The sequence below is a fragment of the Delphinapterus leucas genome, chromosome 1 (genome assembly GCF_059928025.1).
Source record: "Delphinapterus leucas isolate spDelLeu-1000000601 "Yukka" chromosome 1, BTC_Dleu_Yukka2, whole genome shotgun sequence".
In the NCBI taxonomy this organism is placed as follows: Eukaryota; Metazoa; Chordata; class Mammalia; order Artiodactyla; family Monodontidae; genus Delphinapterus; species Delphinapterus leucas.
In genome coordinates, this window is record NC_143129.1 from 142,675,207 (window position 1) to 142,691,452 (window position 16,246).

The 16,246-nt window shown below is 45.5% G+C and overlaps 1 protein-coding gene across 1 annotated transcript in view; it reads right to left on the minus strand.

Annotated features, from left to right (window-relative positions):
* C8A (complement C8 alpha chain) overlaps window positions 1–4,770 on the minus strand; it is a 90,499-nt gene extending 85,729 nt beyond the window's left edge. The window contains 1 exon segment of the mRNA XM_089911256.1: window positions 4,670–4,770. Coding sequence (XP_089767382.1) covers window positions 4,670–4,770 — 101 coding nt within the window.
* Between the last annotated feature and the right edge of the window lie 11,476 nt (window positions 4,771–16,246).

Below are 16,246 nucleotides of genomic sequence, written 5' to 3' on the forward strand. Positions count from 1 at the left end.
CAGCCTCCCAGGGCCCAGAGAAAGGCTGAGGGAAGTGGCGGAGAGTGGGGGAGGTGGAATTGAGAATAGGCAGTCGTTATGCACACGGGGTCACAAACAGGGATCAGACCGGGAGGAGCGGGAGGGAACAGAGGTGAGTGTTCAGGACCAGTTCTGGGAATGGAGAGCTGGCTCTGGGCTCTCCAGGCGGCTTGCTGGCAGTCCCTGTGGCATAGAGGACCTTCCTCCTAGGATCATCACTTTTCTCTCAGTTCTGGGGTGCTAACCTGATTCCCCAGAGTCCTGGCCCTTGCAGGATGCCTGCAACCCACCCTCCTTCCAAGCCCTAGGCCTGGCATGTCTGAGTGCCCCAGATGCTAGCTGAGGCTCTCAACTTCACCAGCTCCTGTTCTGCTTTTCATGCAATCGGGGAAGAGGGTGTCTAAGTAACCACGCCAGCTGATGGAGAACGTGGGGTTTATGTGTTCTGGTTCCCACGCTCTGCTCCCTTGGTCTCTGTCCTTGAGAAAGCACTTGTTAGCTCAGTTAAGTGCCTGGGTCCCCTGGAGAGCGCACACCCCAACAAACAGGCTGCCTGTTCCAGAGCTAAGGGATCCAGGGAGAGAACTCCCGCTGTGCCTTCAAAGTAAGTCCTCACGAATCCAGGCCCACAGACTCAGAATTTGTTAAAATGCAGAACCAGACTCCGTTCAAACTTACTTGTTGCCCTCTTTAAGAAAACAAGGGGGCTTATCAAAGAAGAAAGCTGATATTCATTGACCACTCACGATGTGATGGATACTCACGTATCCCACTTCATTTCATCTTAGTGCTCATTCTGTGAGATGGGTTTTGCAGAAACTGAAGATCAGAAAGGTTAAGTACTTTGCTCAAAGTCTCATTTTTACTAGCCCACAGAGGCAAGGTTCTGGCTGTCTCTCTGGAGCCAAGGACCACGCTTGTCTCATTACCCCCAGGCTGCTGCTTAGCAAGAGGTCAGCTGGACAGGGCAAAAGGGCCTGTCTTAACACAACAACCTGGTTTATGAAAGCAAGGTCTTCTGAGCCACATTATTTTGTTTGTCTATAGAGCTGGGAATACCAAAACTATGCTTCCTAAAATAATTCTATAATGTTCATCATTCAGTTGTTTGGACAAGATTATTCTGCCCTACCTCCCTTGTGTTGGGAAAGAATAAGGAGTCAAATGGAGTCAAATTCACTGTGGTTGTGCACACACACACACACACACACACACCACACACACATACTACACACACACGCCACACACACGCCACACACACGCCACACACGCCACACACACACACACCACACACACACCAAACACACACCACACACACAACCACACACACACCACATACACACCACACACACACCACACACACACCACACACACACACACATCACACACACACCACATACAGCACAGACACACCACACACACACCACACACATACCACACACACACACCACACATAGCACACACACACCACACACACCACACACACACCACACACACACCACACACACACCCTACACACACACCACACACACACACACACCATACATACACACCACACACACACCATACACACACACCCCCCCAGCCACCTCCCCCAAGCCCATCAAATTCTACTGCCTTCAGGGCAAATATCTCATATCCACCAGGGCCAGAATTCAGATCCTCTGATTTGAGTTTTAAAGACAGGGATTTACACAGGATTACCATCTCTTTTTTTTTTTTTTTTTTTAGGTTGTGGTTGCTTCCGATTTCCATTGTCTGAATCATAGCCATGGAAATAATTGAATCTTTTTCTAGCATAGAATATATTACTCTTGAAATAGTAGGAAATGTTGATAATTTCCTTTTATTGGACTCACAAATAATTTATAAGTTGGTCCGGTTTGGAAAAAATATCATAGTCCTTTATTTCTTTGGCTTCTTCCTTGAGGCTAGGAGCAGCCTCTAAAGTAGCGGCCCGTGCAGGGATGGGCCTAGCGCTCCCCCTGGTGGCCGTTACGTGGGATTGCGGGTCCAGTAAATGGACCAAAAGCTGCCAATAAGATATTTGAATAATTCTTTCTCCCCTAAGTACATAGAGAAATTTGATTTATTCTTCACAGTCATGTCTGCATTACAGAACACTTCTCCTTATAAAGTCCATCTGCTTTGAGGTTAAGTAAATGATCAATCCCTCATATACATTATCATGCAGTGAGCACTTCTCTGAGGTAGTAACAGCTTCTGTGGTTCTACCAAATGTCAGGGAAGCTGGGAGTTTCTTCTTTCCTTCAGAAGATACTGAAGAAAACTACAAATTGACCTTTATGTAACTGCTTACAGAGGGAATTAACAAAAATGTGAATGTGTATGGTGGCCGGCAGGAGGGCGTGTTTAGAGGAGGAAAAAGGAGAAACCGGAGAAACAGAAGGCTGTGGAAACACAATGCTCAGCTTAGAATCCTGGCTCCGCTTACAGAAGGTGGTAGGCGGCATCCTGAGATGGCCCTCCACAAGGGAGACAGACAGACATGCTCCCTCTTCCCTGGGGCACTTAGGAAGACTCTTCCCAGGCCACCTTGCAACTGGGAGCCATTGACTGAGTTCTGGCCAATGGGATGTGGGCAAAAGTGATGCAGCCCTTTCAGACCTTATCCCTAAAGCATCCCTAGTGATTTTTCACACACTCTCTGTCTCTGTATCCACACCGATGGGAACAGAATAATCGAGGATGTCAGGGTCACACAAGGGAAGTGAGTAAAAACCGTGTGTTATCACTTAAGGACGCTCACATAGGAGAACCACCTGATTACCTTCGAACTGTGATGTGAGCAAGAAATAAACTTATATATGCTAAGCCACTAATTAAGAGGTATTTGTTACAGCATCCAGTGTTAATTATCCTGTGAAAGCAAGTCAGGTCACCTGTTTTAACCACAGTTTCCTCAACTAAAAATAGGGATAATGTATGAAGGTTCAATAAAAAAATGTATATGAAAACATTTGGCACAGACTCAGGGCTCAATAAGTGCTGGTTAAAAAGCAATTGTGTCTCACATAAGCAATATTTTCATTCTACAAAAGAATTTTGTATTGTTATCACACAGGTTTCTATCACAAGAAAAAGAAGACCCAACTCCAAATGGCAAGCCAAATGGGGACTTTATTGGCTCCCAGAGCTAGAAATTCCATGTGTAGATTAAGCCTTAGGGCTGGTTTAATCCATCCAGCAGCTCGAGGACCCATGTTCTTTCTTCTGCCTGGTAAGCTTAATTCTTTTTTTTAAAAACATTTTTTTATTGAAGTATAGTTAATTTACAATGTTGTGTTAGTTTCAGATGTTCTAAACCTGACTCTCCTGATGGTCAAAGATGGCTGTCAACAGCCCTTACTACTACATGTTCCTAGTGTACTTTGAGAACAAGAAGAAATCTCACTCCAGTATCCTAAGAAAGAATCCCCCAGCTCCTCTGATTGGATTGGCTTAGATCACGTGATCACCACTGACCCAATCACTTTGTTGGGGTGGAGGCAGGCGCTGATGACCTGTCAATCAAGACCCATACCCGGAACTAGGGGTGGGATCAGCTTTCCCAAGATCACATGGGCTTGTGGGGGAAGAATGAGTGCATACATTTTTTTGAAAGAATATTTTTAAGCAGGAGAAAGAGGGAACCAGGGGAAATGAATGCTAGCTACCGAAAGTGTGTGCTGCAATTGGTATGTTTATTTTCCTTGAAGCAAAAAAAAAAAGTTGTAGGAGTAGATAGTAAATGTTATTTTGTGATCACTTGGAATGATCATCCAACCTTTCAGAAATCTGAAAGTTAACTGGACGTTATGGTTTTCAACTTCCAAACCTCTGACAATGAGTTCCCTAAAGTATCCTCAGGTAGTGACGTCTTGAAATATATGCACATATTGACTTCCTGTCTCTCTTGACAGTGCAGTGTTAAAAAATTGTCTCTTAAGAATAATTTAGTTTCTTGCCCTTCTGCCTCCTTTTCCTATCTTTATTTCTTTGTAATTTCCTTGGATTTTGTGCAAGTGTTTTAGAAACCATGAGATGCTATACCAATGGGAGGGGCTGTCCTTTTCATCTGCTCTTCATGCCTAAACTAAATCATAACGATGCTCAATCATAAAATAATGAGACTGACTTTTAAACAGACTCCTTAGATATAAGAATGAGTACCGCTCTTCTGAGCAGTCACCTAGAGAAGTGACCTTCACATTCCAGTGATGTAGCCACAGCTCAGACTGTATTAATTACACCTCAGTTTTAGCCACAAAAGCACAGTGGCTTGTCTGACCACACTCTTCCTCTGATTGGATTCCCAGTCCCCTGTGAGGTTTTCAAAAAAGTGAATCTGTCCTCCAAAGCAAAGTCGTGCCTTTTCAGAAAATCTATCTTGAGACCTGAAGACAGTTGTCAGATCAGAGAATTCCAAACCTAGTTTGAATAAATGTTAAAAGTGAGCATTCAGGAGGACACATGCATTTCCCACTGGTTTAATAGGAGAAGAGAGGATATTGGGGTATTAAACTCTTCCTGTACAATGAAGATGATCTGCAAAGTCACCATACAGCTGAATTCCCCAGGCCTCCAGGCTAAATCTGAACTCAGCAGACCCTTCAGGCCTCGGGCTGCCCCTACATCCTGCTGTTACCTCCTCTGGGCTGCTTTCCTGCCCACATGCCCTGTCCTCCTTAAGGCTCTCTCTGCTCCTGGGGATGCCAGCACCTCTTCAGAAGCTGTGGTCCTCTGCATGCCATCGCCTCTCCTGAAATGTCCCCTCCCTGCTTTCACTTCATCCTCTCATGCCTCACTCAAGACCTGGCTCATCTGTCATCTCCTCCAAGAAGTTTTCCTAACCCTTCCCCTCCACAAAAAAGGCACATTGTTACTCTATCTTTTTCTGGTCTTGCGACTTTAGAAAAGAAGTCTGTTATAGCGTTGACTTTTTCTCTCCTGGTATTTGTATTTATCCTCTGTGCTTGACCTGGGTGAGATTGCCCACAGATCCAATCCTCACCCGACCCTGCTCTCTCCTGGGTGGCAGGGTGTCTGACCCTGCGGGCTGCATGGCTCAGGCCCTTGCACTGACTGGCATCTGCCTGGGTTTGTCTACTGGGAGGCACTGACAGGAGACAGGATGGGAGGAAGGGAGAAGCCAGGCTGATTGCATCCTTTCTATAGAAGCCTCAGGAGGTATATGTGCCAGAGGCCATTTCTCTCTCATCTCCTCTGCGTGATTCCAGTTCCTGAGACCTGATAACACCACCTCTTCTTTTTCACTTCAGCCTAGTGGCTCCCAGCTGTTGGGAATCTCTAGGTTTCCTCGTGGTCCCCATTTTGGTCCTAGCTCTTCCATCCCTGGTGTAACCAACCCTTTGTGTTAAATCCCCTCTATTTCAAACATTTAGAGTGATTTCATTTTTCCATACTGGACCCTGACGGATACATCAGCTCATGTGCCCCATCCAGCAGTCAAGAATGGTTGGTTAAATGAATGACATCAGTGAATGGATGAACAGACGACCATGTTTACCTGTCATACATAATTTGTATATTTCTATTTCCTAAGACACTTTTACGACTCTTCCTATCGATCTTTTTTTTCCTTCTGCTACCCCTAATATTTGTTTTCAAGCTCTATCCACTTTTCCTAGCTGAATTCCCCAACCCCAAACCCCTTGTTCAAGTTTACCCACACTCAAGTCCGGCATGGCCTCTGCATCGCTGACAGATGGTGAAGACATCAGGTGCAGAGCGAGATCATCAAGATGAGAACAGCTGCAGAATCCAACAAACCCAGGCTGTTGGCCGGGACCCACAGGATGACAGTGGAGGATTCATGATCTCTCCGCTCTTCAGGTCTGTCTGTGACTTAAGCCAGAGCCACGCCAATTCACAGTGATTCCTGGAGCCCAGTGCAATCTGCAGATAAAGGGAAGATGCACATTTGTGGCCAATGTGGAAGATTCGAGTATCACCCTGGCTGCTAAAATGCTCCCCTGTGCGTGAGACCAGCACATGGCTGGATGGTCTCAGCGCTGCCCAGAGCATCATTTTATTGCCATGGTCTGGAGGCCAAGTGAATACAAACCAGGCATTAGGAGGGGATCTGGGAGTGGCTGGAGGTTAATGCTCTGCTCCATGAAGAGGGAGGTGCCGCCCACCTTCCTGCCCCTTCCTGCCCCAGGCGTCTCTCAAATCACTTTGACCCCACATGGTTTAAAAGTTAGTTGCGATGTAGCTTTGCAAAAGTGACAAGAAAATGGGCTTCCTGCTGAGGGCAGTTTCCTGCAAAGAGCTGCTTACAGCAGGGGGACCACCAGCCTAAGCCTACACCCCCCCCCATGTAGGGGATGGAGGGAAGCAAACTAGTTGAAGAGATGTTTTTGAGTAGTCTTGTCATTTTCTGAGGTGAAACTAGACTGTAAGCCTCTTGAGGGCAAGGATGGTACCTCTTTTGTGCCAGAAAACCTCAAGTGCCTAACACAGGAATGGGCAAATATCTGTAAATACCTGTGAATGTTGTTGAATGAGGCACAATCAATTACACTTGAGAAGTGAGGATTGATAGGAGTCAGGAATGGCAAGATTTCGTGAGCTGTTTGTACATTTTAGAGATTATCCCTTTTTGGTCACTTCGTTTGTGAATATTTTCTTCCATGCAGCTCAATATCAAAAAAACAAACAACCCAATCAAAAAATGGGCAGAAGGCCTAAATAGACATATCTCCAAAGAAGACATACAGATGGCCAAAAAAGCCCATGAAAAGATTCTCAACATCACTAATTATTAGAGAAATGCAAACCAAAACTATAATGAGGTATCACCTCACACTGGTCAGAATGGCCATCATCAAAACATCTACAAACAATAAATGCTGGAGAGGGTGTGGAGAAAAGGGAACCCTCCTACACTGTTAGTGGGAATGTAAATTGGTACTGCCACTATGGAGAACAGTATGGAGGCTCTCTAAAAATCTAAAAATAGAACTACCATATGACCCAGCAATCCCACTCCTGGGCATATATTCAGAGAAAACCATACTTCGAAAAGATATGTGCACCCCAATGTTCATTGCAGCACCGTTTACAACAGCCAAGATATGGAAGCAACCTAAATGTCCATTGACAGATGAATGGATAAAGAAGATGTGGTACATATATATAATGGAATATTACTCAGCCATAAAAAGAACAAAATAATGCCATTTGCAGCAACATGGATGGACCTAGAGATTATCATACTAAGTGGAGTAAGCCAGACAGTGAAAGACAAATATATGATATCACTTACATGTGGAATCTAAAAAAATGATACTAATGAACTTATTTACAAAACAGAAACAGACTTCAAAAACAAACTTATGGTTACCAAAGGGGAAAGGTGGGGGGAGGGATAAATTAGGAAGTTGGGATTAACATATACACACTACTATATATAAAATAGATAATCAAAAAGGACCTACTGTTATAGCACAGGGAACTCTACTCAATATTCTGTAATAAATGGGAAAAGAATTTGAAAAAGAATATGTATATATATATATATATATATAGAGAGAGAGAGAGAGAGAGAGAGAGAGAGAACTGAATCACTTTGCTGTACACCTGAAACTGGCACAACATTGTAAGTCAACTATACTCCAATATAAAATAAAAATTAAATTCAGTTTGACAAAAGGAATGGCAAGTTTTCTGCTTTGGAAAGTGGGTGAGCTTGATGCCATTTGAGTGGGTTTAGGAGATCAAGTTATGGCATTGGCTCAGTTATGGCCGTGTTGAATGTGAGGTGTCTATGGAGCGCCCAGGTGAGCAGTCCATCAGGTAGTTGGATACACGGATCACTGTTATACAGACAGGATGTAAATGCAAGCCAAGGGAAGGGATGGGTCTTGGTGAGCTGGAGCTTCCAGGTTCAGTTACTTGTTTGTAACATTTTTTTCCAACTTCCTCCATTTCCTCCTCTTTCTCCACATGCTACTCCCCCCAGATCTAATCCTGATCAAGTCCTTTCAAGTCCTTCTCTGAGCTGCTTTTCCCTCATCTGTATAAGGGGGATTTACTATGTGCCCTGGTTGTGAACATCAAATGAGGTAATTCAATTCACCAAATGTTTACATAGGTGATTAAATGCCATGGTGAGAAATGCCTTTGCATAAGTACACTGACCTCCATGCTCTGTTCCACCTGGCTTGAGGCAGTATCCTCTGCTCTGGGAAAGAGCGGGAAACAAGATCTCTTTGACACATGCCACCCCTCTTCCCAGGAAGCCCTTCATTGCAACGACAAAAGGCTCTCATCTTGCAACCTGAACAGGGGCCGAATGGCCTGTCCCGTCCAACGGCCTCATTCAGACTTGACTGAGGTCTTTCACACAGGGCTTGGGGTGGGGGTGGGGGGCGGCCTGGCTGCAACCCACCTCCCTGCAAGCTGTTGGACCAGCTCTTGGTAGTGTGGGACCTGAGCTGCTGGTCGCTCTGCTAGCATAGCTAGTGAGCAAGACACCAGCATTAGAGCAGAAAAGAATGTGCCATCACAGGGCTGCTTTCCGCATGACAAAGGGTCCGGAGCAGCAACTCCTGAAAGCAGAGGCCAAGCTTTTTAAAACTTTTCTCCCCCTAAAGGGCCTGCTTGGGAGGCTTGATTGTTAAAGGCAGGGCTCTGCACAGGCCCCTTTCTCCCTCTGGGCTGTCCTCTCCTTGACTACTCTAGCACTAAGATCAAGCCTTGTTTCCTCCCTGAAGCCTTTCTCCACCCCCTGGGCAGAGATAGATAACTCCCTCTCTATGGAGAGAGAAGAGGGGAGAGATCCAGCCTTCACCAAGTGCCTACTAGGTGTCAACTACTGCACGGGATTCTTTATATTACCTTTTACCATTTCATACTCAGAACCATCCGAGGGGTTGAGTTTGTTAGACCCCTTTTACAGATCGGGAAGCTGAGGATCAAAGACACAAGTCACTTGGTTGAAGGAAAGCTCGTAAGTGGCTGAGCCAGAATTGGTCAAAAATCAAGTTCCCAGTGTATTTGCTTTCGCCATATTTCTAACAGAACACTAATTGTGTGGCTTTGGTTGATCTGTTCACAGTGGGTGCCTCAGAGCCAGAATCCCCTCTAATCCATCTCCCCTCCTGTCCCAGCTATACACTGAGCAGGTCTGGAGGCCTTTGACCACCAGGGCTCAGACCCTGAGCACCTCCTAACCAAGTAGGAGGATGGTAGCGGGCATCCACACCAGCAAGGGATGGCTGGTGCTAATTTTGCTACTCTGGTCTGGTGTCCATTGTTCTCTGGGATGAATTTTCTGTCACCAGTGTGCCATTGTGCCTCAGCTGTCACCCAGCCTTTGCTGTGTGTACCTTGTTCCACTGATGAAACATTTGGCTCTATTCTTGGTTTTTACTCTTTTTTCTCTGAGTCCTTAAACCCTAGTCTGCTTGCCTGATGCCCTAATAACTTTTCTAGACACTGCAGCTTCTTTCCCTAGGTGTTGAAATCTATCCCCCAGATGCTGCCAATAATCCTCTAACTAATTAATACCATCCCTCCCCTAAAATCACAATGATGCCACCCCTGTGAGCTTCAGCTTGGCTACAGCCTATAGCATTGTGATTAATAGCACTTGACCCCGATAGAACAGATGAGTTTGAACCCAATTCTGCCTCTTATAGGCTTTGTACCTAAGGGAAAAACTCTTCGTCTCTTTGTGCCTCAGTGTCTTCATCCATAAAATAGGAGTAATGACATCTACCTCCTGAGATTAATGAGAAGATTGAATGGTATATGTATTTAATGTATATAAGGCAATTTGATATATGTAAAGTAATGACCACTGTGCCTGATACAACACAAGCACTCAATAAATAAAGGAGGTCTGTTGTTATTCCCAGCAGCCCAGATAATGTCATTTAAGCATAGATATCTGGTCTTCAATTCAATCCTCAAGAAGTTGGCTAAACCCACCCAAGGATTAGTTTCCTTATTCCCTGACCCAACTCTTCCTATTTCCTCTGCTTTTCCTACCAGCTCACTAATACATTTCACTAGTCAGAATAAGATAGATTATGCTGCAGGAACAAATAACCCCCCAATTTTAATAGCTTTATATAGCAAAGATTTATTTATAGCATAATCTGATGACTATTGGACAGATCTCCTTAGTAGCTCTCTTAGAAGAAGGGACTTTGGGATCCAGGCTCCTTCTGTTTTGTGATTCCACCATCTTCAGCGCATGGCTTCTGAGATTGCTGCAGAAGGAGAAGAGAGAAAGTGGACAATTGAGCAGGCAGTCCTTCAAGTAACATTCACTAATTCTTCCCACCTCCCGTTGATGAGAACCTAGTCACACACCTAAATCTAATTGCAAGGGTGGTTGGGAAATATAGCCTTCTCACATACCCAAGAAAAGGAGAAGGAGTTGGGATTTGGTGAATACAAAGCATTTTCTCTGCTCATCTTACCTCCCTTAATAAAATAACCTCCATAGCCCCCAACAAGTGAGAAGAGGCAGCTGTATCTCAGAACCCTGAGTCTTCCATCCCCTGTCCTCCAGGCTCACCAGCACTGAGTCTCTCATTAATCAGTACTGCACCCATGCTGACCTCAGCGGACACTGCTCTCCCTTTATTTAACATTCCATCCCAAATGTGGACCAAAGGTGCTTCCTTTTTCACTATGCCAGAGCTGAAGTTAAATATCTAACAATATTAGATTTTACCAAAGATTGGGGGATGATATATGAGGAATTAAACAGAGAGTATATATGTCAATCCCAATCTCCCAATTCATCCCACCCAGCCCCCCTTGGTATCCGTATGTTTTTTCTTTACATCTGTGTCTCTATTTCTGCTTTGTAAATAAGATCATCTGTACCAATTTTTTCAGATCCCACATATATGCATTAATACACGATATTTGTTTTCCTCTTTCTGACTTACTGTATGACAGTCTCTAGATGGGGATTGACATATATACGCTATGGATACTATGTATAAAATAGGTAACTAATGAGAACCTACTGTATAGCACAGGGAACACTACTTAGTGCTCTGCAGTGACCTAAACGGGAAGGAAATCCAAAAAATAGGGGATATATGTATACGTATAGCTGATTCACTTTGCTTTACAGTAGAAACTAACACAGCATTGTAAAGCAACTATGCTCCAATAAAAATTTAAAAAAATAAACAGAGAGTAAGCTACAGTTGCTAATTTGCTTTTTTAAAATGGATTTTATGCATCTTCAACTGAGTCTTCCGTAGGACCACCTGCCTGCCACACTCCTGTCCCACAGCCACAGGTCAGGGGCCATTTGACCCCTCCTATCCAGAAATGCTACACAGGTGTCTTAAGTCCACAAAACATAAGCATGGCATTTGAGGGAGAGTGGCTAGAAAGAGAGGGGGATGTGTACATGGGTGGAGGAGAGAAGTTATGCCTCCCTAACTCCTTGCAAGGAAAGCAAATCTAATTCTTATCCTTTGATAGAGCTTTCAAATATATATAAAATCAGCTACCCAAATTATGATTCATGAGTCACATGCCAATTGACCTGTACCACTCCCATATCTTAGTACTCCGAGCCTCCAAGTTGCAATCATGTGGTATTCCTGTGCCTTGAAGTCCAGACCCAAGGAAACAGGACCAAAGAGAGAGAGAGAGGGATTCCTGCTTGAATTGTCCATCTGAGGCCCCCTTTTTCTGGATGATGGGATATGGGAATGGCTGATACTGGGAACAATTCCCTACTTCCTGGCAAGCCCCATCTCCTTCCCGCAGAGGAGTGGTATTCCTTTGATCTCTACAAGATAAGCAGATCAGAAAACATCTTAATCATTCATCTGAGTGATGCATACATAATGTAACTGGCATTAGTGGAGGAAGATGAGCCTAAAGGGCTGCTATGTCTCCAGCTCCAAGCACAGCACTTGACACAACCTAGGTGCTTAGATTCTTGGTAAAAGGCTGTTAAAGGGAAAGCAACTTGGCTTGGTCATGTTTGTTTAGCGTCCTTCAAGAAAGCTCTTACTAAATTATGATATAGTGTTAAGTTGATACCTTAGATGAGCACAAAATTCAGCTGTGAGCTTCCTTCCAGGCAAAAGAGAAACCAGCTGGCTTATACAGTTTTTGCAAACCGGTAGAAAGGAAGCAAACCCCTTTTTGAACCCACATACCTCCTAAAATAATTTGAGGTATTTTATCCTTAAATGATTTCCATTTAGATAACTGTATACCTTGTAGTAACCATCCCATATTTCTGTACTGTTTATCCATCCCTTCTGCCTTCGCATGCACCCTGTCCTCTATATGGCATTTATCATCCTGTTCAACCATCGTACTTTATTTGGCTTTGTATTGCCCAGTCCTTCAAGTCCTCTGGTCGCAGCATGGAAGGGAGGAAGGAGCCATGTGTGGAGGCAGGGTAGAATCCAAACAGAGAGTCAGACTTGGACTCTTCAAGGCCAGGGTATCTGCCTTGACCTTCCAGAGTCTCATGTGCTTCACTTGTCAACCAGGGATAACATCTCTTATCTTACCATCATCCTGAGGAATAGAAGAAAACATATGCAAACCGTGTAGCTTCTTACACAATAGACTCTCAATAAATTTAAGTTCCCTTCCTCTTTCCTTCTCTCCGTTTCAAAAGTAGTCAGGATATAAATTATACATAAATAAATCATGCATTGTACTGGAAGTCCTCAGAAATGATTCATGCAACCAATAATAATTTTACTATTAATCATATGTTGCCCTAGCAGCACCGTCCTGATCCTGACAATCAATCTACTTGCTCCACCTTTGTCCTCATATAACAAATGGTGCTCAAAGTTTACCCTAGAAAGAGGTGAATGCACATGATTTCCCATTTTTGGATATTGTTTAAAACCTTTTCTACATCACAGTATTCTACTACAAACCATCACTTATGGTGCAATTTGTAGCAATATGTTTGCCGAGAAATGAAAGACAGGAATGGAAAGACTAAAAGTCTACAAGCAGTATCTGAGACTGAAAGTAAGGTTTGGAAGCGTGAAGAATGTGCTGGAAATACTGATATCTACTGCTCAGTATGCCCAGGAATGGACGGGACCTTGTTGGAGAGTGTGGTCCATTATTCCCATTACCACGGGGGCCAACTGAAGCTAGGGGCTTGAAAGACAGAAAGGTCTAGAAGATATCGAGCCTAACTTCAGCAGAAGTATCTGCTAAGCTTTCTCACTGAATGAGAGGAGGATTCCAAGAACCCTTCAAGCTCACAGATTCTGTGAGTTTATTATTCTGCATTTCTCTAAGATTTAAATGGAAGCAACCAGAGTGGTGGTGAGTGTGGGCTCTGGAGCCGGACTTCCTGGATTGCAAAGACTGCTCTCCCACGTGTTAACTATGTTGCCCTGGATTGGTGACTTTAACTGGTCTGTGTCTCAGTTTCCTCAACTGGAAAATGAGAATCATAATAAGAACTAAATAAGGTGATGTTTCTAAGGTCTGGGAGACCATTCCCAGTGGGCAGTACACCCTCAGTCAGTCACTTCCTGGTCCATAATTAAGTGCAGATCACTGAAGCTCACAGTGGGCCATCAAAGCGCCTTGTAGATAGAGGAGGATCTCATAGTTCTTTATTCAGTTGAATTACTTATTCCTAAAATGTAGCGAGAGCTAAACTTAGATCAAAACCCATCCCCCCCAATGTCTGCACTTTGTACCTGCCTCCACCCTCCCACGTAAGCCTGTGTGAGTTCTCCTTGTATCAAGCTGGATGCAAGGACCTGCGTACTCACGGCGTGGGAGCTCATGAGCAAAATGGGATCATTATACGGAAATAAAACAATGCTCCTTCACTAGTACATCCAAGTGCAACATGTGCATTTTGACAGTGACATAACCACCATGAATTGAGAAGGAGAAAATAAAGGAAGAGGAACCAGTATTTTTGGTGCTTATTAAGCAGTAAGCACTGTAGAGATTTTCACCTGACACAGTAATCCTCAAACTAACACCACCAGCCCTCTTATCTAGTTGTACACAAGGGAAACGTACATCCTAGGGGTTTGTTGACATTCCCAAGGCCAACATTTAGTGGGAAAACTGAGTTTAGCATCTCATGATGTAATAACAGGGTTCTAACAGTCATGGTTCTTAAGCCCACTTGCAAAAGACTCCTAACAGCTACCAATAAGTAGTGCCCACTACATCCTATGACCTGCCACTGTAACTTGTCCTGACCCAAACCAAAAATCACAGAGCTGCCAGTCCTGGCAGGTCCAGGGAGGTGAGAGCCCTTCTGACCTAGTCCATCCGTCTCTGCCTTTGTAGGCTGGTCTGAAGCCACCAGGGGGAGCCCTTGCATTAAGAGCAAAGGAAATTTGACAGCCTAGTTATCACCTGGGATTGGGAGGCGGGCTCAAGCTCTCCTGAGGGCTTCTGCCCTTGACTCCTCACTGTATCCTGTACACATGTATACAAGAAATACTTGCCTTTGACCTGAGTGAAGGCCAGGCCAGGAGGGAAAGTTACAGAGAACCTTGGGCTTGTGCCCCATGTAGCTTGGAGGAGTGGGCTCCTAATCTGATTGCAGGCTGAGCCCCCATAACGACAGTGTGGATCAAACTGTGAGTCATGAAATCAATGGAGTGGGTGTGTTGACCATTGATTTTTTAATTAAATATCACATCATGGCTCAGAAGAAAATAGAAAATATCACTGTGATCACACACAGCACGAGTGATTATTGTTTTGAGAAATTTTAATTTTAGTGTGTGTGTGCCTGTGTGCTGACTCATGATGTAAAAGATAGGTCTGTGAGTCATTTATTATTAAAACACCTTGACCTAAAAAAGCTTATTGAAATCCAGATTCCCAGACCCTAGACCAGAAGAGTGGGCTCCTGTCTGCCCTGGGGCCTTGAAGCCTGTATTTGTAACATATTCCCTGGCAGCTGTGATGATCAGCGCCGTATGGGAGCCACCTGTTAGAGGAAATGGGCAGGCAGGTGGGCTCTCCTCACCTGCCCTTCCCCTCCTCACCTGCCCTCCCCCCCCCTGCCCTGGACAGGGCATGAGAGGCTTTTCACTTCATGAGTTTGGCCCTAACAAAGCAAGAAAAGTCACACAGACTGTCTGCTGTGCTGGCCTCCCAAACTCCAGGACAGCTGTGAGCTCTTAAGAACTGGGAATTGACACGGGTTCGTGCCCCGGGCCGGGAAGATCCCACATGCCGCGGAGCGGCTGGGCCCACGAGCCATGGCCACTGAGCCTGCGCGTCTGGAGCCTGGCTCAGTGCTCCGCAGCGGGAGAGGCCACAACAGGGAGAGGCCCGTGTACAGCAAAAAAAAAAAACAAAAAAAAACCTGGGAATTGGGTTTCCAGCACCAGCTCTGTCAGAAAAGTGAAAGAGCGCACACACACACACACAAACCCACACAAACCTAGAAAAATAAAATCCCTTTAGAGTCAGCCAGACCCATGTTGAAACCCTGATCCTTCTACTTACTACCTGTGAGGCAGGTTACTGGGTCTCTCTGCACCTCCGATTTCTCCCCTTTTGAATGGGATTATAGCACTTCCCAGGGCGATTGCAGGATTTGGGTAGAATAATGTATCATGCTTAGACAGTGCCTGACCCCAAACAGATGCCCTATTACAGCAGCTCCCTTTCTGGCCTCCCTGAAATCCTTCTATGAGTTTGGGCACTACCTGGCCCCGTTGGGCTTCGGCTCCCCTGTCCTTTTGTGAGGGTGAGTAGCCATCCGCAGGGTCGGCCAGGGTAGGCCGAGGCTTTTACTAAGGAAGATTACATGGTCGGGCCTGAGCCTGCTGCCCTAACGGGAGCCCCGCCGCCCCCTGTTCCCCAGCTACTCCCCCGAGCCTCGGGCACAATGTGAAGTCCCTGCAGGGTGACTGTCGGCCCAGCCTGGGGGAGAAGAGTGGGGAGAGCCGCTTGCCGAGAAGGGCCTGAGTCTGCAGATCTTTGGTCGGAGAGATCCCTCTCGACCCCGGCAGGTGCCGGTCCTGCGAACTCGGCGGACGGAGGCCGGCGCGCGCCCCGCCGCGGGCAAGAGCGCTCCAGCCGCAGCAGAGGGAGGAGCTGCCGCCCAGGTGGGGCAGGTGGGGAGCCTGGGCTCAGGTGTGTGCGTGGCGGCAGGGGGAAGCGATTGCTTCCTGGCCGGTGCAGGCGGAGCAAAACGGACCCGTGGCCCCAGGATCCAGACTCTGTCTCCCAGACTCTG